At 42.4% G+C, this 24,403-nt stretch overlaps 1 protein-coding gene across 1 annotated transcript in view; it reads left to right on the top strand.

The window, feature by feature from the left end:
- Window positions 1-24,403, top strand: part of LOC111872357 — an 870,691-nt gene that overhangs the window by 825,294 nt on the left and 20,994 nt on the right. The window contains exon 7 of the mRNA XM_023866150.2: window positions 18,637-18,937. Coding sequence (XP_023721918.1) covers window positions 18,637-18,937 — 301 coding nt within the window. The remainder of the gene's footprint in view (window positions 1-18,636; window positions 18,938-24,403) is intronic.

Here is a 24,403-nt window from a genome sequence, read left to right as displayed (position 1 = left end):
CTCAGTACCTAATGAAACAGAGCTTGCAAGTTCCGTTGTGAATTAATTACTCGCATTAGCGCCACCCTGAGTGCCACTGCATACCCCCTGCTTGCAGAACTATGTCGGTATGCTCTTTGATGTTCAGACTTCAATAGGCGGAAGTTGTGAATACAGTATAGTACCACATCCTGGAATATGACGCCGTGTAATCTGGTAGAGATTTACAGACTTTTCGGAGGAATTTAGTGCTTCCATCTTCAGTGTCTAAGAGTAAACTTATTATTTACTTATTGCTTGTCACTTATTGATGCTGAAGATGGAGGCAGCATATTCCTCCGAAACTTTGGTAAACTTCTACCAGACTACACGACGTTACAAAACAGAAGATAGCAGTCTTATTATTATTATTATTATTATTGTTGTTGGTGGTAGTAGTAGTAGTAGTAGTACGACCAGATTTCTATTACTGTATGACAGTTGCGAGTTTGTTGTTGTGGGGCGCTCTCTCTGACGAGAGGATGGGTCTGTCGTTTACAACTGCTGCTAGTTCTCGCCAGCGCAGTCATTCTCGGGTCCGAGTCCCGTGGGGCTCGCGACCGTATTTTACTGTCTCTCATTCGAGACTTCCTTTTCATCGCCTCCTACGACTTGTAGGACTACGGTGGAGGTATTCGACCCCACCTCCACATAAGGCACTCATCTGGACTTGAGCTGATTATAACATCTCGGCACGGACCGCGTAGAAAACGCCGTCTCCCATTATTGTTGTATCCAATTGTTGCCGTGGAAACATTCTTATTCGGGAAGCTGTTACTCAGTAACGGCTGTCTCTGCTGACTTCACAGTTCTTGATCATTTTAAATGTTTTTCTATACATTGAATATTCTGTATTTGTTAAATCTCAAAGCGAATGGGAAATTCCGACTGACCGACAGGGCACAAATTTATTGTAGTAAGAATATAAATCATGACTAGCCGCGCGCTCACCTGTGGCGACCGGCCATAAGACGATTTAGCTACCGGCCTTTTACCGTGCCATCTGTTATCATACTCTGCTGTTCCCGATCATGCAGACGTAAAGTTGCACCTCCATTAAAGTCCTTATTAATTCTTTGCAACTCGAACTGACATGGAGTGTGCGTTACATTGCTTGCATGCAGATATATAGAATATGGTGCTTTCTGCTATTCTGTGAATTAAAGAAACACAACTTTCTGAAGCGATATATATAGGTTAATTTTTGAATTCATATTTTTTTCATATACATGTGTGTTTACTGTTCTGATACTTCATGTCACGGAAGCCTTTATTACCAATTTGCATGCAGAACAGTAAGCAACTTAGTTACAAGACATAACTAACTCCGTGGCCTATAGTCCGCAAGCGAACTATACCGACCGAGCGACCGCCACTTGTCGGCGAAGTTAGTGCCAACTTTTGCCGATAGAGAGTGTGAAATTGTCAGAGCAACGAATCCCCACGGCCGTTAATTTCGGTTTTCTAGACCGGAGCCTCTGTTTTCTTGAAATAGCTCCTCAATTATCATCACGAGGCTGAGTAGACCCCGTTCCAGACCCACTACTTCTCAGAAAATCTGGTAGCGCCGAGAATCGAACCCGGGACCTCTGGATTTGTAGCCAGGAACTCTGACTCTTCTAAGACATAGGAGCCGAAATAACTGAGCGAGTATATGGACTAAGCCATTGTTTCTCAACGGTCAGGCGGCGGCCCGGCACCGGCCCTCGTCTTATAAAAATAAAGTATTTACCGGGCCGCGGCCTCACAAAATTTGTGAAACTCTGGACTAGGCTACGGGCTGGGCCGGAGGTTCCCGGTTAGGCCAAGAAGTATTTGTCTTCTTCTTAACCTCCAGACTAGCTTTGAGGCCCATTTAGCCTCCAAGCAATGGTTACCGGGCGTTATTTCTTCCTGTGCTAAAGCGGCAGGGGCTGAAGCTGCATCCACCCAGTTTAGTGCTGAAGTTTAAAATGGTGGAGCTATAACTCCAATCCCCATACGTCTTAATTTTTTCGTGCTAAATTAATTAAACAGATGAATAACTTTACTTTTACTGGTACTTGTAAGACACGCTTGGCAGTTAGAAACATTTATCTAGCATTTGCATGTACCTGCTTACTGAGTCCCAGAAAGCTGAACTGGTTAGTAATTGCTGTAGGCCTGCTTATGGCTTACACTTTTCTTTTCTTGTTCCATACAACTTATATCTTCTTATTCCATTTACTTTGTAACATCACTAACAAAATCAACCATTCTTCGCTCGGTTTTCTTTCTTAAAAGTCAGTACTGAAACTGCGCAATTGTGTATTTACTCCAGCAGGCTTACGAATTTGTATTGTCACTGACCAGCCTTCCGTCATATGCGTCTCATAGTGATCGTTTGACCAATTAAACGTCTGTCAAACAAGGAAATTTTGGGGGATGAGAATTTTGTAGTTTAAAGTCGGTTTTTATCATCTGACATCCAGGCCAAAGAGGGAAATGGAGAAACCTGTACGAAGGGATTTGATACAGGCCTACAAGATGGTTCACAATTACTTTCTCTGTTCCTCATTTTTCATAAAGTTTGACTTCATATATCTTACAATCTGCCTTTGTCATCACCTTTAACCCTGTATTTTCTTTGTTCTTTATAAAACTTCCTTGTGCCTCTGTTTCATCTTCTGCTCCCTCTCATTGTCTCTGGGATCGCCTGTCACTTGGTGATGTTAGTAAGAAGACAGTGCGGCGCCATTGTGTGCTGTCCGGCGTTCATTTCTCATCTTCAACCTCATGCCATTTGTCTCTCCACCTGGTCACTCCATTAGTACTCCAGTGACGTAGGCAGTAGATCGATGAAGCGCTTCTGTAACAGCTTTGTTAATTTCGTACTGTTTCCAGCATCCTACTCCTGAAGAAATTATTTTGAAGTTATTCCTAGGCTCGTGAGTTCTACAGCTGCCGTACCTTAACTACAAGTGATAGCATTATGAGAATGTTTGTAATTTGTACTCCCCTATTCTTCCAGAGATATTATTAGGGTGATTAAATCAAGAAGAATGAGACTACAGGGGCACGTTGCTCGCATGGGAGAAATGGGAAGCATGTCGAAAATTTATTAGTAAAACATGAAGGGATGAGATTAATTTGAAGATGCAAACGTAAAATGGATTTAAGATTACGGATTGGGTTCATGTGGCTGCAAACACGATCCTGTGGCGGAATGGTACATGTATTTCAGACAGAGATATTGGGTTTTCGGACTTTATCCATCGTCCTGGTTTTAAGATAAATAAGAAAACCACGACGTTTCGGAAAATGGTCCAGTGATTTACTCTTTCTAAGGGACCCAACAGAATAGGTGTTTTCCCTCACCTGAGGACGAAAACAGATCCAGTTTCCGAAACGTCGTGTTTTTCTTATTTATCTTAAAACCAGGACGATGGATAAAGTCCGAAAACCCAATATCTCTGTGTGTTATACACCATCGTCAGAATCCTATAGTAAGTATTTCAGGTTCCACAAAAATGGCAAATTTCTTGACAGTGGAATTCTTAAAGCTTCATTACTTATCTGTCACCGTAAATTCATAATAATCAGTTAACGTACTCAGAATCTGAACACGTAAATCCTATTTTCCGTAAATGTATTCCCATGAGTAAAGACCAGTCTGAGAAAGCAGTTAATGTCTGTGCAGCTTGTATACTGCACTAACGTGGACCTCACAGCATAATGCTGGTACTTGTATAAACGTATTACACTGGAGTGAATCGTCCTCTAAACTCTAAGAATTATCGCGGGATGATAAATCAGCCCGTTTCTTTAAGTGAATTGAGCTTCTCACGGCTGTGGTTATGAAGAGTTCTACTTCGTCGGATATTACTTCTTAAAGTCCATTGGAAGTCGGCCTACGTTTCAGGGGAACATGTTGCCTCCATCTTCAGAGTTGAAGAAGAAGCGAGGCAAGAAAGCAGTTTAAAGCAGGCAGCTTGCAACGGGTTACACGGCAGTACATCCCAGAAGGCATAGCATTCTACAGAGGATGGACAAAAATATGGAAACACCTCATGAAATGCATGCCTGAATTGAAGTGTTTATTCTAGCGACGTTTGTAGGTCGCGCTGTCATATCTGCACAACACCACTACCTTTAAAACCTTCGCAATACGTTGCAAGCTTCATTTGCTGTCGAGACAGTGTTCTATGCAATTATTTGTGCATCACGTCAGAACTAACAGAATTGGAACGCGGGCAAATTGTTGGGGCTCATATGGTGGGTGCTTCCCTAAACAAGGTAACCGAGGTTTTTGGTGTTTCGCGAGGCACAGTATCCAAGATTATGACCGCATACAGGAGGACTGAAAAAACCCGCATCCGATAAACACCAGCATGGACGGAAATGTGTCTTGAGTGATCGAGACAGACGAACATTGCGTAGGATTATGACGAAAAGTAAGAAGACTACAGCTGCAAAAGTGACTGCTGAACTGAATGTCACGCTCACAAACCCTGTCAGCAACAAAACTGTACGAAGGGAATTCCACGAGCTGCAATTCCAAAGCCACTTATCAGTGATCAAAATGCCACCAAGAGGACAGTGTGGTGCCGAAGTCATAAAACCTGGACTATGGAGCAATGGAAGACGGTCATTTGGTCGGATGAGTCCACCTTCACACTGTTTCCGACTTCTGGCCGAGTTTACGTCTGGAGAACGCCATCCCAAGCTTACGATCCAGATTGTTTGCTGCCAAGAGTGGAACATGGCGGGAGTTCGATCATGGTATGAGCAGCCATATCGTGGTATTCTGTCGGACCCATCATTACCCTTCAAGGTCACGTCACTGCGAACGACTATGTGACCATTTTGGGCGACCAGGTCCATCCCATGGTGCAAACTCTGTTCCCCAATGGTAATGCCATTTACCAAGCCAACAATGCCTGTGTTCACACAGCTCACATCGTCCAGGACTGGTTTTCTGAGAACGAAGATGAAGTGTCACGTCTGCCATGGCCTCCACAATCGCCAGATATCAATTGAGCCTTTGTGGTCTGTTTTGGAGAGCAATCTTCGTGCGCGCTATCCACCTCCATCATCGATAACAGAACTTACCATGTTTTTCAGGAAGAGTGGTACAAGATTCCCTTGCAAATCATATAGGACCTCTAGTTATCCATTCCAAGAAGACTGCAAGCAGTTCTGCAAGCCAGAGGTTGTCCTACACCATATTAGTTACAGTAATGTGTTTTTTGCTGGGTGTTTCCATATTTTTGTCCATCCCCTGTAATTGAATGAAGTTTACGAGAATTAAAATGAAGGAGCTTCTCTTGTAAAAAAGTAAAGCCATCCGTGTAACAGGCCATAGAGGACTATAGGGTTGTGAGACGTCGAGATTCTCACATTTTCTAGACAATCGTCTCACAGATGACGGTAAGGTTGTCAGCCTTACGCGCCGGCCTCCCTTTGCCCTCCTGGAAGATTCCTAGTACTCATTTCTGCCAGAGGCTGAGTCGACCCCAGGGCCATAGTGCGGCTGGAAGGGTTAGGTTAATTGAAAAAAAAAAATCCACGTAATCGGGACTCGAACCCGAGACCTTCCGGCCTGTAACATAGTGCTTCAACAAACTACGCTACCACCTGCCCCTGCTTCTCTTGTATACTTTGCAAATAAATCATATATTCTTGTACAAATAAGCACATACTGAATTGAGAAGCACAATAGATCGCTGTAGGTCGCGGTGCAAGGGCCGAGAAGGCCCACCCCTTATACAATCATTCATATTGAATTGATATTAAATGCACAGAAATAAATAGCAAATATCTTTGCTCAACGAAGAATAAATTTGTGATCAAGATGCTGGAGCGATCGACCATTTACCTTTCTCAGAATTCCTGGACACTTCTGTCGCTCTGCATGAGTGAGGTCGAGTGAATTTAGGATCTACCTTTGCAGAATCTTAGTGAACCAGACTCGACTCGACTCGACTTAACTGCAGTCAATTCGGCAAGTGCAGTCTCAGTGTAACGTAACTCGAGTTATCATATCATATGAACATGTTTCCACTTCGTTCTGTGTACTTGGCTCCGAAGGAAGTTAATTTCTCCCCTTAACTGGTCTGCAACCAGTTCCGTCTCCATCTCTGAATTCGATCAGCCTAAAATTTCGGCTGCGAATGCTCCTTTGTACATCTCTGTAAAGAACACGAGCATCCGGCGCCAAGATTAGAGCATATTGTCTCATCGAGTTTTATATTCGATGACGTCACCTACGAAGTCCCATTTTCTGCTGCTTCATCTTGGCCTGCAATGTATATATAGCCTACGTTTTTTCCCCAACAATGCGAAAGAAATCCATACTTCACTCGTTTGGGCGAATGCTATGAGTTCTGCAACAACAAGCGGCCTCCGTAGTCTAGGGGTAACGTTCCCACCTCATGACTCAAGGTTCGCGGGTTCAAACCTGGCGGAGGTCGTGGAATTTTTAAGGGCGGAAAAATTCAGGGAACAAGTCCTCCGGGAGGGACTTTAAGCCGTGGGTCCCGTGACGTAGATTTACGGCTCAGACCTCTCAGCTAAATTAGGTACAAAGTTTCCCGCCCAAGTAGTTTCCAATGCCTCCGGTAGATGGGGAAGCATCGGGTACCGCAGCCAGCCTCGCTGGCTGAACGGGGCTGATAGCGAGCACCAGTACCGGCAGGGTATGGAGACTGGTAGAATATCAAAGGGGGACGTACAGTAGACTATTAGTCGCAGTGTATGGGGAAACCGACCCCCTCCAATAATAATAATAATAATAATAACAGCAACAAGAACATCAATAATGTAAAATTTGAGGTTTTCATGGCGGTGACTATGAAGAATGCCGTCTTCTAGGATGTGGCGCCGTGTAGATCTTATGTGAACCGACGTTTAGGAGGAACGTATCTCCTCCATCTTCAGGGCAGTCTGCAGCCACCTGCTCACGCTTGTCCCTCGCTTGAGAATGTTTCTACCCTGGGAGGTGATACCTTCCTCCGAAGGGGCGGTTCACACAAGATCTACGCGGCGCCACATCCCAGAAGATGGCATTCTTCAATATCAATAATATCTGTTCTAGATTATCGCTGTCCTGCTCCCTGAGCTAACGGCTTCTCCTTATTCATCACCTTTGAACTCATTCAGTTGCGTATTCTAATTTGAACACTGTTGATGGTTTTATTTTATTGTACATTATCACAGCCAAAGGAAGTACTTTATGCTGTGAAATAAATTAGTGATACTACTTTTGTAAGGCGTGTAATTGGACAATTTATTAGAGCCAAAGAAAGGCAAATTGTTATAAATGTGTTAACCTATATGCATAAAGTAAAAGCATCGAAAAAATATAAGTTGGTTTGCGAGGAAAATGCTGAGACTTCATTCTGTGTAGAAGGAATGCGACTTCTGCTGTGAATTCTGTACTTAATTTATGATTTTCCATTTTTTCATGAAAGAAAAAATGTAACACGGCAGGTTGACAATAACTTCAGAGTTACAGAACGTTATTGCATATTGACACTTCGGTTATCTTGATGTGTTTGAATGACTCCATTATCCGCTACAAGTTGCAAGGCACTTGCCACTTTTGCAAAATGTATTCTTAACGTAAATCCGGAAATCTGAGACTGTTATCCACGAACAAAGGGCAGGTGTGAACGGGGTTGTCATTTATATAGAACTGTTCTTTCCGTCCGAGGGACACATTTTGTTATGCTTATTTCATTTCCTGTTGCATTTTAGAATTCATTTAGTTCTTTTTATATCGAGTGCCGAGCGTCTTGTAGTGGGTTCTTTCCCCTCCCGACGAGAGGGAAAGTGCGCTGTTATTCCCTAAGGAAGAGGGTCTTTTCCTCCGGAGTGATGGGATGTGGACACGCCAGGCGCGACTTAAAGCCTCCCGGGACGGAAGAATCCACGATATCAAGCCACCGCGTGTTGCCATTTCAACCAACCACGGCTTTCTCGATACATAACATTACGAGATGTGATCCACAGTGCGTATAGTTGATTGTAAACCGTTTTATAGTTGATAATTAAGTAATAGAACCGTCAAGTACAATACACCTTATATGTTTGAGTTCTATAGGGACTTAATCAGAGGTTTGCGTATTAAAGATAAGATTGAATAGTATAAGTTATTATCCAGCAGTAGTTTTCTTACACCCAAATGCCTTAATAACTGAGAGTGTAGAGACTTCTTGTTCACATATAAATTGCTGATGGACTACGTTATCTTATGGATATTCTGCCTTCTATTGGTGTTGTTTTCCTATGTAGATTTCATGGAGAACATCACATAATTACTACTTCATTCTATACAAAGAATTCAAGTTGTAATTAGTTATTTTTCTGAACCTTTGTTTGGAGGACTTTTTACAGAATTCTTTGTATACATTTCATAACTGTCCATTCCTTGCTGTGATATGAGATGTGTTGTGCCGGAGATAGGATCAATGTCTGGGGTGGTACTGGTGGTCAGATGATGGTGCTTAACATCTGGCTAGGCGCATGCGTGTTGTCTTATGTGAATACTGCATCGAATAGAACATTATTTGGCTGTTTCTTGTTTTTTCTACTAGTTTATAAAATATGTATATCTGATTATTTACAGAGAATGACTTACGGTTTTAGTGCCTGGTTATTTTGATGCGTGCATTCGTTTATTTTCCCATTTGGGTTGATTTTGTTTGTTTGCTCTTATTTCTGCCATTAGTACCTTTAGTCTTTCCAAAATATATAGGTAATGCAAACACAGAAGACGTATTCAGGGCAGTAATTTTCTGAGTTGCCGATCACAATGGCCGCACGGTCTAAGGCATGAACGGTCTTCGCTCGCTGGGACGCTGGTTTCGTGGGTTCGAATCCCACTCGAGGCATGGATATCTATGTGCGTTTATTCTGTGTTTTGTGTAGGTACCGGCCTTGCGATGGGCTGGTACCCCGCCCGAGGAGACCTACCAACTGTGTATAGATTAATAAACTGAAAAAGCGGCCAAGTCCAAAAGGTCTGTAGAGCCATAGGGAGAAAGAATCTTCCGAAATGTGATAGTGTAGTCTTGTAGCGGGGTACCGACGTTTCGGAGGAAGACCTCTTCATTTTCAGGAATTAAGTGTGTGGGGTGAGGATTCTCTTAGGTTGGCCGCACACCGGCATGCGTCAAGACATGTAAGAGTCAAGACACAATGTCTGTGACATGACGCAAAGGAAGGAGCACAGTTGAAAGGAATAAGATTATGAAAACCACCGCACACCGGTCTGAATCATGATGCTGACGTCAGCTTCATGCTGACGAATCACAAATGAAGCAAGACTGCGTCTTTTGTCTCATGTCTTGATGCTTGTCTTGACGCAGTTCGTGTGCGGCCGCCCTTAGATTATATAGACATGTTCCTAGGAAGGTCACTCAGATCCATTGGAGAGGCCTTCATGAGTTGCCTGTGGATACCAGAGTAGTCAATTCGTATTTAGTTCCCGCTCTGTAGTCGATGCATTCTGAGGATGTTTGGAGGTTCTATCCTGTTGTTTTGATGATATTTATTTACTGAGAGAAACTATAAATCCTAACTAAATAACTCCGCATATCAAGGCCCTTCCTAAAAAAAACAGACCTTCATCTCCATGATTTATTTAAACCGTCTTGCAGTGCATACACTCATTTATCTCCTTATCTCCCTCGCACTACATGTTTCGGCATAACAATGCCATCTTCAGGTGCTTACTTATCCACGCCAAACCAGTTCATTGCATGCCTTGTTCACCTGAAGATGGCATTGTTATGCCGAAACATGTAGTGCGAGGGAGATAAGGAGATAAATGAGTGTATGCACTGCAAGACGGTTTAAATAAATCATGGACTTAAATCAGTGCAACAGGACGCTAAAATATAACATTAGACCTTCATCTGTTTAAGATTTGAGGTTTTCGGGGCGGTAGGTATGAAGAGAGCCGTCGTCAGGAATGTGGCACCGTGTACATCTTGTGTGAACCGACATTAAGGAGGAGCAGGTCTGCAGCCACCTGCCCACGCTGGTTCCTCGTTCGCGGATTTTTCTACCCTGAAGATGGAGGGGATATCTTCCTCCTTAACGTCAGGCCACACGGCCCCTCACCTAAGGAACAAATTCCCCGCCGTTTATGGAACTCCAAATCTCATTGCCACTACTAGAGCGTGTACCGAGAATACAATAAACAAAACGCAAAAGCGAGGTGCTAGTCAGAAGGCTGGCTAGCAGTAAACGAAATAAACTATGTTTTCAAATATCGTCATATTTGTAATATAAATGTTGGTGATGTTTAAACTTCTGGAATGACTGAAATCAAAATTACGTTCACCGGACGATAGGAATAGGTTAAATTCGGAGAATGCGTGCTACAATTCAAGTCAGAGTCTGGCATCTACCCATCCCTCTTTAGAAATCTACGTAATAAAATATTAAAGCGTACATAACTAAGTTTTTATCGATGTGAAACTCCTTCTGTATCCCTAGAGCGGACGTTAACACAAATTGAAGGTATTTGCGAATAATATGAGTAGGAAAACATTTATACCTAAGATAGAGAATGGAACAATTACATAAGAAGAAGCTTTGTAATTTATATTCTTCCCCAGATATTATCAGGGCGAACAAACTGTTGAGGTTGAGACAGAACATGTAACAGGATTTAGAGGATGATGTGCTGGTACACAATTTCATTTGCTGAACATGGAGGGATGAGATTGCACTGGAGCCCAAGACGTAAATTGGAGACACATATAAGAATAGATATCGAAGAAAAGCGGGGGTGTGTGCTGGATTTGTCTGACTTGCTATACGGAACATTATCGCACTCTTGGGAACACAATAATGAACCTTCGGGTTCCGTAAACTGTGGGGAATTTCTTTTATTTGTTGTTTATTTAACGACAATGTCAGTAATTCGGAGTATGTAGAGAGGACATATTTTTTATTGGCTGTTCGACTGTCTTCTTCTCAAAATGTCCTGCCTATTTTAGCTGGTTGTTCTGTCAGTCAGTAAGTTAGTTTGTTGTAACAAAGCGTTACAATTTTCGTAAAAGTGGTTTCTGTTATTTCATCCTTCCTGCTTTTTATGACAAGCGAATGTCGAAACTTAAAGTGTAGTGCCCTCCTTGTCCCTGCAGGCCTTCTTGAAGTGCATTGCAATCTCGCTTCGTGTTTACGCTTGATACTGCTCTCCTTATTGCGGAATTTTTATTTCATAATTGATAACAAACATTTAAAATGAAAAGTTTAATATTTAATAAAGTTAAGTTCCTCACATAAATATTAATTGAATGGGGAATTATGTGCCTGGAAACTCTACAGAACGACGCGTTGCATTTGATGTTTGTAGATATATATTTAATCGTATTGGTTACTGCCTCAGTGGTTATTCTGCTCTGTAATAATATCTATATGAAATGCACATATTGTGAAATAATGACGTCAGAGCGTTCTGTGTACAGACAAGCTGCATAATTATTTTCAGCTATAAAAGTTTAATACAAGTATTATATTTTTGGACATTATCCACCATACCGTCTTTATCTAAACACACTCTCCTCTTTATTTTTCAAAACACAATGTTTCGGAGTCTGGATTGTGTCTCCCTCTTCAGGTAAAACAGGAAAGTGTGTTTAGATAAAGACAAGACGATGGATAATATCCAAAAATATAATATTTGTACTCATGTACCGTCGTCACAAACTTTTAGATCTTAATTGTAAAAGTTTAAAATTACTGAGTGACTGTTTAGAATGATTATTTCTGCATTATCCTGGTAAAATGTTAAGGTGGTTTTAAATGAGATTAAATGCCCATAATCCACAAGTATAGCAATCTTATTTACTGATATAGTAAGGCCGCGCCATAGCTCAAGCGGTTAGTCGCTGGCTTCCCACCGCGGCGGCCCGGGTTCGATTCCGGGCTCTGGTCAATTGGGATTTGTGGTGAACAAAGTGGCGCTGGGGCGGGTTTTCTCCGAGTACTTCGATTTCCCCTGCCAATCTTCATTCCACCAAATTCTCCATTATCATAATCACCTAGGGCAGTCTACAATAGGCCAATCAGTGGCCGCCGTGCCGAGTGGATCCAGTCTGACTCCACCCCTCACTAAGCGAAATACTGATATAGTAACAAGAAAATATAAATAGAACGTGCTGTAGTGACCCGGTATCATAATAGTGACACTCGTAGTTCGTTACATGAATATTAATTCACAGTAACTTTCACAAGCCGGTCACGGTAGCCCAGCGGTCTAAGGCATGTACTGTCTTCGCTCGCTTGGAAACCGGGAACGTGGGCTCGAATCCCACTCAGGGCATGGCTGTTTAGTTTATGTGTATGCGCGTTTTTTTGTGTTTGTGTACAGGTAGAGGCCTTGCGACGAGCTGATCACCAGCCCAAGGAGTCCTACCGAATGTGTAAGATCTAGAAAAATCGAAGTGAACGGAGAAGTTCATGGAGGTAGGCCTAGGCCCACTGGGGCTGTAGTGCCGAGGAAAAAACTTTCACAAAGTTTAATTTGAAATTTTTATCTAATTCCGAATTCGATTTGTGGTAGATGGAGCTACTAACTGCAAATCAAAACATTCAAATTAAAACGTGAAATTACCGTCTAAATATATCTAATGTATGTTCTTGTGCTTTTTAAAAACTATTAAGACACCGATATGATTAGTTTATTTCATAATATCCTAGGCAGATTATCATATTATCTAATCTGTCGGTATATATGTACCATGAATAATTTTGAACCATTTAGCAGGTTCTCATGGAACCTGTTATGTGCTTCATGTCAGTAGAAGGTATTCTCATCTTTACAACTTTAACTACCAACAATGGTAACTCACCATCATGGTGACTGTGCAAGCTTAAGAGATGGGTACGTTACTACAGCCACGAGACTCCACAGTAAGAGAGTATATAAAAATAAATAAATTTCCTGAAGGATCCCGAGTTTTCGGATTTTGTCAATGTCCTGTATTCTACGAACTAGAAAACACAACGTGTAAGTTTTGAGGTTTTCACGGCGATGACTATGAAGAAAGTCGTCTTCTGGGTTTAGGCGCCGTGTATTCTTCGTTTTGGCCGACATTTCGGAGGAATGTATCGCTTCCATCTTCAGAGCAGTTGAATGGCTTGGAATGCAGAGAGCAGTAGCTACTGCTATACATTCCTCCGAAACGTCGGCCAAAACGAAGAATACACGACGCCTAAACCCAGAAGACGACTTTCTTCATAGAAAACACAGCGTTTCGGAAACTGGACCTGTTTCCGTACTCAGGTGGGGGAGGAGACACCTACTCTGTTTGGTCCGTTAGAAAGAGCTAACCTCAATCACTTCCCAGTATTTAGAATACCGGACCGTGGACAGTGTCCGCTACCCCAGTAATTCTGTGTATTATACACCATCGTCAGAAGCCTATAGCAATTTCCTGAATTTTTTTTTAACTGAAACAAAATGTCGAAAACGCGAAATCTGCAGCTTTTGGTTTTCTGGCTTCAAATAATGAATCATTTGAATGAAATGTGCATTGCCGACACATCGGATTTCCTTACTGACTCCACCGTCCAGACGAAGTGAGTGCCTATGCCGTACGAATACAATGTGATACATTTCGTATCTGACCTTCTCACAGTGGTGACTATGGAAACAGTGCAGTCTTCTGGGTTATGCCGCCATGAAGTTAGGACTAGGCCCTGGCCGCGCCATAGCTCGAGCTGTTAGTCACTGGCTTCCCACCGCGGCGGCCAGGGTTCAATCCCGGGTATGTTCAAGTGGGATTTGTGGAGGACAAAGTGGCGCTGGGGCAGGTTTTCTCCGAGTACTTCGGTTTCCCCTGCTAATCTTCATTCAACCAATTGCTCCACAATCACCCTCACCTATCATCTGGAGCTGGTACAATAGGCCAGAAGTGGCCGCAGTACAAGGGACTTATTCCCACCCCACTAGCAATAAAAAAATAGGACTAGGCCCGACGTTTCGGAGGAACGTCAGCCATATTTTCAAGGTCCGAAAAATAAACTAGAAGCTTGGCTGAATTTGCCGCCTGCTTCTGGTGCTCTTTTACTCACGCACTCTTCCTCTGAAACGTCGAGTAATGTCCGAACTACACACCGTTACAACCCTGAAAACTGTATTTTTTATTAATAATAACTTACTAATGTACTAGTTCCCCCTCAGAAATAGTGTCTTCATTTAAACAGGCCATATGTTTCTCCTTCCCAAGACACCGTTCGTCATCCGTCGTATCAATGAAATATTACGAGCTGCTATGTAAACGAATTGGGCATTACGTAATAGAAATAGAATGAAAGTTAATTAAGTTTGAAATTCAGTAACTCTTCTGACGGAGGAATAGAACTCGAGAGAGCTTCACAACAAAGTTCTGAGGGGAATGTTTGAATCTTAAAGAAGGGAGTAAATGACGACAAAAAGAAATCGCATATTGACAATTTACACAATTTGAACCCTCCACCATGTGTGAAGTGAGGACGGGATGAATGGCCATGTGGCATGCGTAAGACAGATGATACCTTTATAGAAATTTGAAGTGCGAAGACCCGAAAGGAAGGAATCATTTGAGGGATCTAGGAGCAGATGAAAGGGTAATATAAAATTTTATCTTAAGAAAATAATGTGTAAGATTACGGGCCGCATTCAGCTGCCTTAGAATAGGGTCCAATGGCGAAATCTTACGAAAATTGTAAAGAATATAGAGTTTCGTAAGAGATGGGGAAATTCATCTACTTGTCGAGAAAGTATGAGCTTATGTAGAAGGAGCTAATTGCAGTAGCTTTCGGAATAGCGTCTGATATGCAAAACCTATTTTTTTACTTAAAAATGTGGTGGTTCTGTATCGTTCTAAATTCAGGAGAAATGTGTAATTTTACCCAGAATAAACTCATCTCATAAATTGAAAAGTCAGGATAACAAGAAGCACTATTAGTAATTTCGATTTAGCTTTGTTATCTATAAGTCGCTCTGAAACTACTTTCAACTGATACACCAATTAATTAAGTGCAATTAAAAGTAAATTAAATAAAATATTGTGACATGACGCCTAAAAGCCGGAATAGCGGAGACAGACTAAACGTTTATTGCTAGATAATTACTCGGCAAACAAGTTCCTGTAGAAATGAACAGGCAACAATGGAAGAACTACTGTTTCTATGCAACGGTGAAGTAAACATACCTCTATAACAATAGAGGATTTGTTAGGAAACGCTCTTTTCTTTTGGGACGATCTATGATCCAATTTCCTTGTCATAAGATGTAGAACTATTGAAATTTGCGTCAGAATGAGATCTCAGTGTGGCTGCTGCTGTAGGTGTGGCCTGCAGGTTTGGTTCGCAGTGCATGAAGAAATTAGAGGAGGGCTGATTAGTGTTCTTAACATTGCTTATTCTGGGTGGCCATCGGCTGTAACGTGTTGAGATTATGGAGCAGATTAATGTGCATATCAGGGATAACCGGAGATGCAGGATTTATGAAAGTGCATGTATATTGAGCATCAATCGTAGAAAGAAGAAATGCAAGAGTAGCTCAAGGTCCACTTGAAAATATTTTAGACTGGTGGAACTAGGAAATTTGTGACCACTGAATTGAAAAAAGAAATGATATAGAAAAACATATACAGTTTGTGTGGGGGCACGCGGTAGGGTAGTTGGTTGAGGAGCTATGCTACAAGCCGGAAGATCGCGGGTTCAAGTCCCGATGAGGTCATGAGAATTTTTTTAAATTGACCTAATCCTTCCAGCCGCACTATGGCCCTGGGGTTCACTCAGCCTCTAACAGAAATGAGTACGAGGAACTAATTAAACAATTTTCCTGGGGAGTAAAGCGCGGCCGGTGCGTAAGGCTGACAACATAACCTCCATCTTTGAGCCGATTGTCTAGATAACATGGGAGCCTCGAGACGTCTCACAACCCTATGGGCCTTCACGGCTTGTTACAGGGATACCTTTACTTACTTTTTTATACAGTTTGTGTAACTACGGTGCGATGAATATCTAAAAAATTATAATAAATCTACCTTCAAATGTTACCTTCTTGCTTTGAAGGCAGTATGGGTCGATCTAGAAAGTTATACTCCGGAATTGTCCCTTACCCTGTGCTCCCTCTTAGTGACTATTTCTCTAAGCCTGCACTCCCAGAGGAACCCGCGAACCCTCGGCTTGATGCGACGTATAAGGGGTAGAAAAACGCCTCCGGTGCAGCTTCTTACCTCCCACTACCAAACCAGTACGTCACTTGGATCGTATTTCTTCTGGTAGAAGGCGTGAAAGTTCTATTGAACTAAAATTGGCGTCGGTTATATACAGTTTCATGTTCCAGGGAGAATTATATGTTCACATGCCACAGAAATTTTCTCCCCTCTGAGTTTGCCGTTCACATACTGCGCAACTGCGGAGTTCATTTCATATATCTCAATACAAGAAGTGTTTCTAATCTGTCGTTGATATCAGATAAATACAATTCCAAGGAATCTCAGTACGACTAAAAATGCGTTGTATCTGTGTACGTTAGGCCAATACATGCAGGACGTTAAAGCGTAGTAGGTGAAGTACTGGTTCTTATCCCTGATTTCTTCTTAAAATAAATATGTTTAAATAACAAGAAGTTTATTTATATACATTACTCTTATTTAATAAGCTCTTAAATAATACTCTAACTCTGTTGAGAGGGGAGACCCCTACTTTGGACCAGTGATTGAGGTTAGCTCTTTCTAAGGGACCAAACTGAGTAGGTGTCTTCTACCTCCCTCTCGCCCAGGATGGAAACAGATCCAGTTCCCGAAACGTTGCGTTTCTAGTTTCTAGAATACCGGACGACGGACAAAGTCCCAAAACCCAGTTATTCTGAGTGTTGTACACCATCGTCAGAACCCTTCTAGAATCTACATGCTTATGTTGCTGTGTGAAACAGCTTAGATATGATTATGGCAGCCGAGATGCCCAGATGTTCCGGTTCCTGTTCTGGTGACGTGGCGCCCTCAGGAATTATGGGTACGCAGATCTTTAAGTTATGTGCTGAAAAGTAAACGTCATAGAATATGGCAGTAACAAGGTTGTCCCTGTGCTTAACTAATTAAGCACTGTGCCATGAATACGTACTTGGAAGTGGATGTATAGATCCAAGTTTTCTTGACCTAGGCATTAGCTGGAGGTAAGTAGTCAGCCTTAAGCCCCGGCCGCTTTACCCCCGGCGGAAATAGCCACGGTACCCATTGGTTAGGAGGCTGGGTGGGCCCCAGAATGGGTCTGGATGCCTTCTTGATGGTATCCTTCAGAACCTGCCACAACAGTACGCTTGCCAGGCAACCCGGTTTTGTATCTTGTCCAGTCTCCCAGCTCGCTGATTAGGAATCGGAAAAATGCCCTGAATCTCGAACTTAAATCATGTTTGTACTCCTCTAACAAGAATCGATCTCCGAGAGATGTATCATCTTCTGAAATACTCTGTTACCGATGCGACGATCAATTGTATATTGTCGTCTTCAGGAAGAGGAGGCTTCGTTTCGAAACACGTACAAATCTTGGAAAGAACCAAAACTGTTATCCATGTGTAGGGTAGGCCGCGCCATAGCTCAAGCGGTTAGTCGCTGGCTTCCCACCGCGGCGGCCAGGGTTCGAACCCGGGTCTGGTCAAGTGGGATTTGTAGTGGACAAAGTGGCGCTGGGACAGGTTTTCTCCGAGTACTTCGGTTTCCCCTGCCAATCTTCATTCCACCAATTGCTCCACAATCACCCTCACCTATCATCTGGGGCTGGTACAATAGGCCAGAAGTGGGCGCAGTACAAGGGACTTAGTTCCGCCCTACTAGCAATAAAAATTATGTAGGGTTATACGCGCGATGAAAATGATAGCTCCTAGTTCCGATGATTGGATTTATTGGCACGTTGTTTACCACCTCTCTTAATCACATTTAAATACAGCGCTGTCGCTGATTTACAGACACTGGTCCTGGTACCACAAGTAAAACGCAGGAACTATAACCGTGTCACGGAATCACACACTCCAAGTATTACATATAAATGAAGCCTTCTAATCACACTTCAAGTCTTCACAGGTCGACGAACTTCCGGTGGCTGTCTCCTACCGAGAACTCAGAACAAAGAACTGAAGCGCAGTTTGTTTTTAAGATAACTCCTTTGCACGGACCCCACGGAAAACAGTGTCTGTTGTTTAAACATGTTTAACGAATCATTGCATAGCAATGGTCGCTGCTCGGATCCCATAGAAAATATTCTCTCTGTTGCTGAGATTTGTTTACCGAACCTTTGCTTAGCAACGCTCTGGTCATCCAAGTTACAATAGGATTAGGGGTCTTAACGGGATTCGAAACCAGTATTGACTGTACTGGCGAGAACCAGCAACAATTTATCCGACCTACTGACCAGACTGTCTTCTTCTGTTCCTAGGTTATAGGAGAGAAATCCAGACAATCTTCTTGTTTTTCTAGTGTAAGGATTGCAGATTACTATCTGGCGTTATTAGGATAAGGGCCGAAATCCAAAGTAACTCCTGTGGTTGATTGATTTGTTATAATTATTCTTTTCATTACGCTGTGCATTACACCCGAGCAAAGCCTGACAGATTTTCCACTGATTTATAACTCTCACAATTCATTATTTTAGTCGACAGCAGTTCGTCGCGGTGCCATTTCCCCACCTGGGTCACGGAACATCATGTGTGGCACACGTTGGACCATCAGCGCAGTTACCACTTCTCTAAACACAACGCAACTCTCAGGATAGCCAAAGAGGCAGCAGTCTCAACTCTGAGTGAAGCCACAGGGGGACATGCTTCTTCGGAACATAGCGTGAGCGGCAGAACTTCGTTGCGCTCTGGCTCTGTCGAGATGAGACTGGTGTGCCACTCAACAGAGGGCAGCACCGAAAAGCAGGAGATAGTTGTCGCGCATGTCACAACTGGATGGTAAGCTTCACTTTCATTTAGCTTTATTCTTGTGTATTTATATGTGATCTATTTTGCTACGTACAGAATTTCTTAAATTATTTCAAATTTGTATATTTCTTAAATCATTTCATTGGCATGGCAAAACCGAAAATTACGTGCGATTTTTTTATATATACGGTAGTTATTTTTCCTTTATTCAGAGTAGGATCTGTCGTGGGAGTTTATAGAAAAGTTATAGTTTGGAACTGATAGACGTAGCACACAAATTGTCTAATCAAAAAATATATCATTCTAAGAATCTCCCAGAAGTTGTTAACTCCTTAAAATTTGTCAGATAGACGTAATTTTCATAAATTCTGTAGGGCCTGAACTTGGAAATGTGGCAATATTTTATCATAACTTATAAGATTTAAGATAATCACGTAACAAAATATTATAAAGTAAATAACGTTAACTATTCGTGGTGCCGTATCTTAGTCTTAAAAATGTAGATATTGAAGGGAAAGCAACCAAATTTCAACTTGTGTTTAAAACAGTACTAAGGATCTCAAAATATAAAAACAAGCTCTTGGAAGAACTAGTCAAAGTCAACGTCACACTGCGACTGACGGTCAGTCAGTCAGTAAATCTTGGTGTCGAGCCCCATTTGGGGCTCATGACCAGATATTTATTACTGTTTGACAATTACGGTTTTGTTTCTGTGGGTCGTCCTCTCTGGCGAGAGGACGGGTCTGTCTTTTGTATATGCTGTTGGCCCTCACCAGCGCAGTCTCTCTCGAGTCCGAGTCCCTTGAGACTCGTCACCATATTTTACTGTCTCTCATTTGAGACTTACCTTTTCGTTGCCTCCTACGACTCGCAGGGTCACGGTGGAGGTAAAGTCAAAATCACATTGCGACTGACGGTCAGTCAGTCAGTAAACAGTCTTGGTGTCGAGCCCAATCTGGGGCTCTTGACAAGATATTTATTACTGTTTGACAGTTTATGTCTTGTTATCGTGGGGCACCCTCTCTGACGAGAAGACGGGTCTGTCTTTGAAGAACTACTCGCCTACTTTCCTTTTTATTCCACACGGACCGCACAGAAAACGTCTTGTCCAACAATTGTTATGTTCCGTTTGTATCCGTTGCAGCGATAACGTTTCTACCGAGCAGTTGCCTAGCAACTTTAAAGAAATACATATAGAGGCACACAGACCGATGGGAGGGATTTATGAAGTACGCCTCTGAGATGGGCTCAGGTGCCATGATGTACATAGCAAGTTTCATAAAGTTTGGTTCGGGCATTCAAAAGTTGATAGAGGAAGGAGGGTTTACACAGACACACCGACATGAAGGAGATCGCATAAGCCGACTTAAAAAAATTAAGCTGAAAATAAAAGAGATTCGGAAAATATTTTGTAAACCCATGGCTATTCTCGTGTTGTACGACACTGAAATAGGGTCAGTGGCTAAGAAACATAAATGTTAAGTAGAAACATGCGCAGTCAACTATCAGTAGCTGAATTATGCCAACGGGATCAGAATGGAAGTACTGACTAAAGGAAATTAAAATTTCCAACCTAAATTAAATATGAAATTATTACAACACACCAGCTTTCATGCTGGTTTCTTTCTTGGCTTATTCTTCCACCATAAAGATGGAGACGACATGTTCCTCTGAAACGTCGGTTTGGCTTTCGCCGGACTACACGGCGTTATATCCCACAAGACATAACTCTTACTGATATTTAGCACAAATTTTCAGGAGCTCCTTATTCACATACGCTTCGGAAACCCGGAACAAGCTTAAATAAATATTATAATTTCGAATCCTGTTTCCATGAAATGTCATCGTAGCCCTGATACAAAGCTCGGTCGGTAAAAGTGATAATCATTGTTCATTTTGAGAAACAAATGACATATATTGGCCGTTTACGGTAGCCGAGCGGTCTGAGGCATATACTGTCTTCGTTCGCTCGGAAGCCAGGATCGTGGGTTCGAATCCCACACAAGGCATGGATATGTATATGTTTCTTCTATATTTATGTTGTCCTGTGCTTAGAGAGAGACCTTGCGACGGGATGATCACTCGTTCAAGGAGTCCTACCGTCTGTAAAAATTATCATGAAACTGAAAGTCAGAAGCCAGGGCCCAGAAGGGTGGGGCTGTGGAGCCGGTGAAAAAAAAAGACACATATTGATCTACGCATATTTGGGAAGTGAGGAATGTTGAAGGGTGCTGCTCGTGTAGTAGGTACTGCGCTTTGGAGATTTATATGGTAAATAAAATAAACCTTCCACAAAAATCATTTCATTTTTTCGCCGTTATAAGTTACACAATTTATTCTTTAAATCTCTTAATAAGGTAAAAGGTAAAAAAAGGTAAAGGTATCCCTGTAACAGGCCGTGATGGCCCATGGGGCTGTGAGATGTTGAGGCTCCCACATTTTCTAGACAGTCGGCTCATAAATGGCGGTGAGTTTGTCAGCCTTACGCGCCGGCCGCATCTCTTAATACAGCATACACTAAATAGTTTATGAGACTGCCGGCCTGCCTCTATGACTGACAATCGCCATATTCCTCTCGTAGAAAATGAATTACAAATTAACACTCTGAACCTCGATTCACTGGTCTGCCTTGCAATGGCAAGCGGACTAAAGACAAGGCTTTGCAAAATCCTCTGAAGTCTTCTCGGGTGGATACAGGAAAATCTGCGACGTTTCGGAGATTTAGGCCACGTACACACACACACACATCGGTCGTACGGAAAATGTCGTACGATTTTTTTGCCGTACGACCTCATTGTCACACTAGAGCGACTTTCGCAATTTCGTAACAACACTACGATAAGAACTAATGTAATAACTCGAAACAGACGACCCAGGCTTCGTCCGGATCAAGTCGCGTAATGTGAATCACAGAACTGGATTGCATCACTCACTGAGCCTGCGACAGTCGGACGGCTGTCGTAGTCTGTGTGGTTTGGTCCTACTACTCTCCAACTGTCGTACGGTAGATGTCGCATGTCGTCAGGTATGAAAGCTAAGACTACACTTTATATTCTACTACTTGATGCGACATGAACCGTACGGACTTCGTACGACCGATGTCGCTGTGTGTAGTATGAGTGTCTCTTTTCATGGATGAGTGTCGCGTCAGTGGGTTGAATCTCGCAGGAATAAATTCCATGAAGCAGCAAAATTTTGAATTTCAGAATTCTACAATCTATAAGAGTATGTAATTTTGGCCCTAACGGCATCTTAGGAAAATATTTTGAAGGGTACAAAATCGTGTTCCCACTAGCTTACTTAAAGAAATGGCTAATGTTTCACACTTCTGGAAAATGTTACCTGTGACAGTCTTTTGAGATGCTTCAAGGTCGCCTGTAACAACAGTGAGAAACAGAGACTTCAGATTCTCACAGCGACGATTATGAAATCTTCTCCTCTGGCATATAACGCCCTGTGAAAATTGTCCTGCTTGCTGCCTGCTTCATATTGGTTTCTTTGCTTGACTTGCTCTCAGACCCTGTAGAAAGAAACGACATGTTGGTCCGGAATATTGGTTGAATTTCGCCGCACTACACATTATAATCCAAGAGGCAGAACTCTTCGCAGAGAGATGTACAAGTAAGTCTGTGTGAGTCCGGGCTTTCATCAGCAGCCGTAGCAACACCAAGGTCTGGACTTTCGATCTGTTAAGTTTGACTGCTGGATAGGTTGCTCCTTCCAACATTCACTTCGGACGCCTAGTGTATGCTTGTTCCAACGTGTGCAGTCCACTCGTATCGGAATGCGTTCTGCTTCCATTCTTGTGGAGTTTGGCTCTTTTAATTTCTCGACCCGTATTCTCACACTTAAGACATGGATGTCTGGGTTTATTACGTATTTCTGTTTCTCTGTACGTAGGTAGCGGCCTTGGGATTGGCTGATCCCCCGTCCAAGGAATCCTGCCGGCTGTCTAAGATTAAGAAACTGAAGCGAGGCAAACGTTTCACGTACGCCCAATGCTCCAACTGGGAACAACAGGGATAGATAGATGGGTGGATGGGTGGGTGGGTGGATGTGTAGAATGGTTTCCACAAAAATTGGTTGGATCCTGACAACAGAAGTCAGAAAGGCAAATAAATAATATTTACTGAATCCTCGTCGGTTATTATTAGAAAATATTTTCAATTGATTCCGGATGGTTCAGTCGATATGGCGATGGACTACAGCCTCAAGTACTGGGATTCGATTCCCAGCAGGGGAAAGCTATCTTTCTGTTTCCCGCAACGTCTAGACTGACTCTCGTGTTCGCACAGCATCATAGTCAGTGGGAACTGCGGGCACTTTGGCCGGTTGTGGCTGGCCCTTGAAGGTGACCACTCACCTCCGCCTTGTGCCGAGGTCAAGAATGGGGGAGCTATACCTCCACACGTCTTCATGGCGTGGCGCTTAATTATTTAAGCACAGGTATAACTGTTAGTTACTCAATCCGTTCATCTGATACCTTAGGGTGTCGAGGTTCTTTTTTTAATTTTGATCATTTTACATACGGTAGGACTCCTTGGACGAGTTGATCAGCTCGTCGCAAGGTCTCTACCTAAACACAGAAACACAACACAGAATAAACACATGCACATACCAAACATCCATGCCTTATGTGGGATTCGAATTCACGATCCCGGCTTCCGAGCGAGCGAAGACAGTACATGCCTTAGACCGCTCGGCTACAAAATATATCCATTAATGGGAGAAATGAGAAAAGCGCACAAAGTTTAGATCGGAAACCCTGAAGTAAAGAGACCACTTTGCAGACCTAGAAATAGGTGTTCACATGATATTTAATTATGTCACATAAATGAGGTGTGAGGACGAGGGCTGGAATCATATCCGGTTCTCGCAATCACAGTAATATAACTTCTTGTTTCATATAAGTCCTTTGCCTGACCAAATGAGCGACTGTCCGCTTCTTAAGAAGGACACTGTTCCATGTGGTCAGTCCGTTTGTTGGAGTTGGGCAACACTGCACGTGCCACACTGTGCAGATGCAGTAGCTGCCGACGAGTTGTCTGACAGCTGGCAAGAGACACAGTTCCGGTTGGACTTACGCCACGCAACAAATAGAATTCATGTGGACAGTACATATGTGAATAGAATGTATAATGCAAACGTGTACACTTGCAAGATGCTTTCTGTAAAATGTTACATTCTTCATTGATCTTGATGCGTATGAGCATCTCATACTGATATGACTAAAATACATTCCCATCTATTTTTCATGTAATTAAGTATATTATCTCTCGAATTTAAATTTTTAACATAATATGTATTCAAAATAAGTTGAAGCACTTTATCGACCTGTTTGTCTTTATATCATCACCCATATTACGTGATGTTTGAATATTTAATGAAAATTAGGACTATATTATGTATTATAATATATATATATATATATCAAGTCAAGGAGGATGAGGTGGGCAGGTCATGTAGCACGAATGAGGGAGACGAGGAATGCGTATA

Source organism: Cryptotermes secundus, unplaced genomic scaffold (assembly GCF_002891405.2).
Source record: "Cryptotermes secundus unplaced genomic scaffold, Csec_1.0 scaffold144, whole genome shotgun sequence".
Taxonomy (NCBI): Eukaryota; Metazoa; Arthropoda; class Insecta; order Blattodea; family Kalotermitidae; genus Cryptotermes; species Cryptotermes secundus.
Note: the sequence above shows the minus strand (reverse complement) of the source record. Positions and strands in the feature narration are given on the sequence as shown.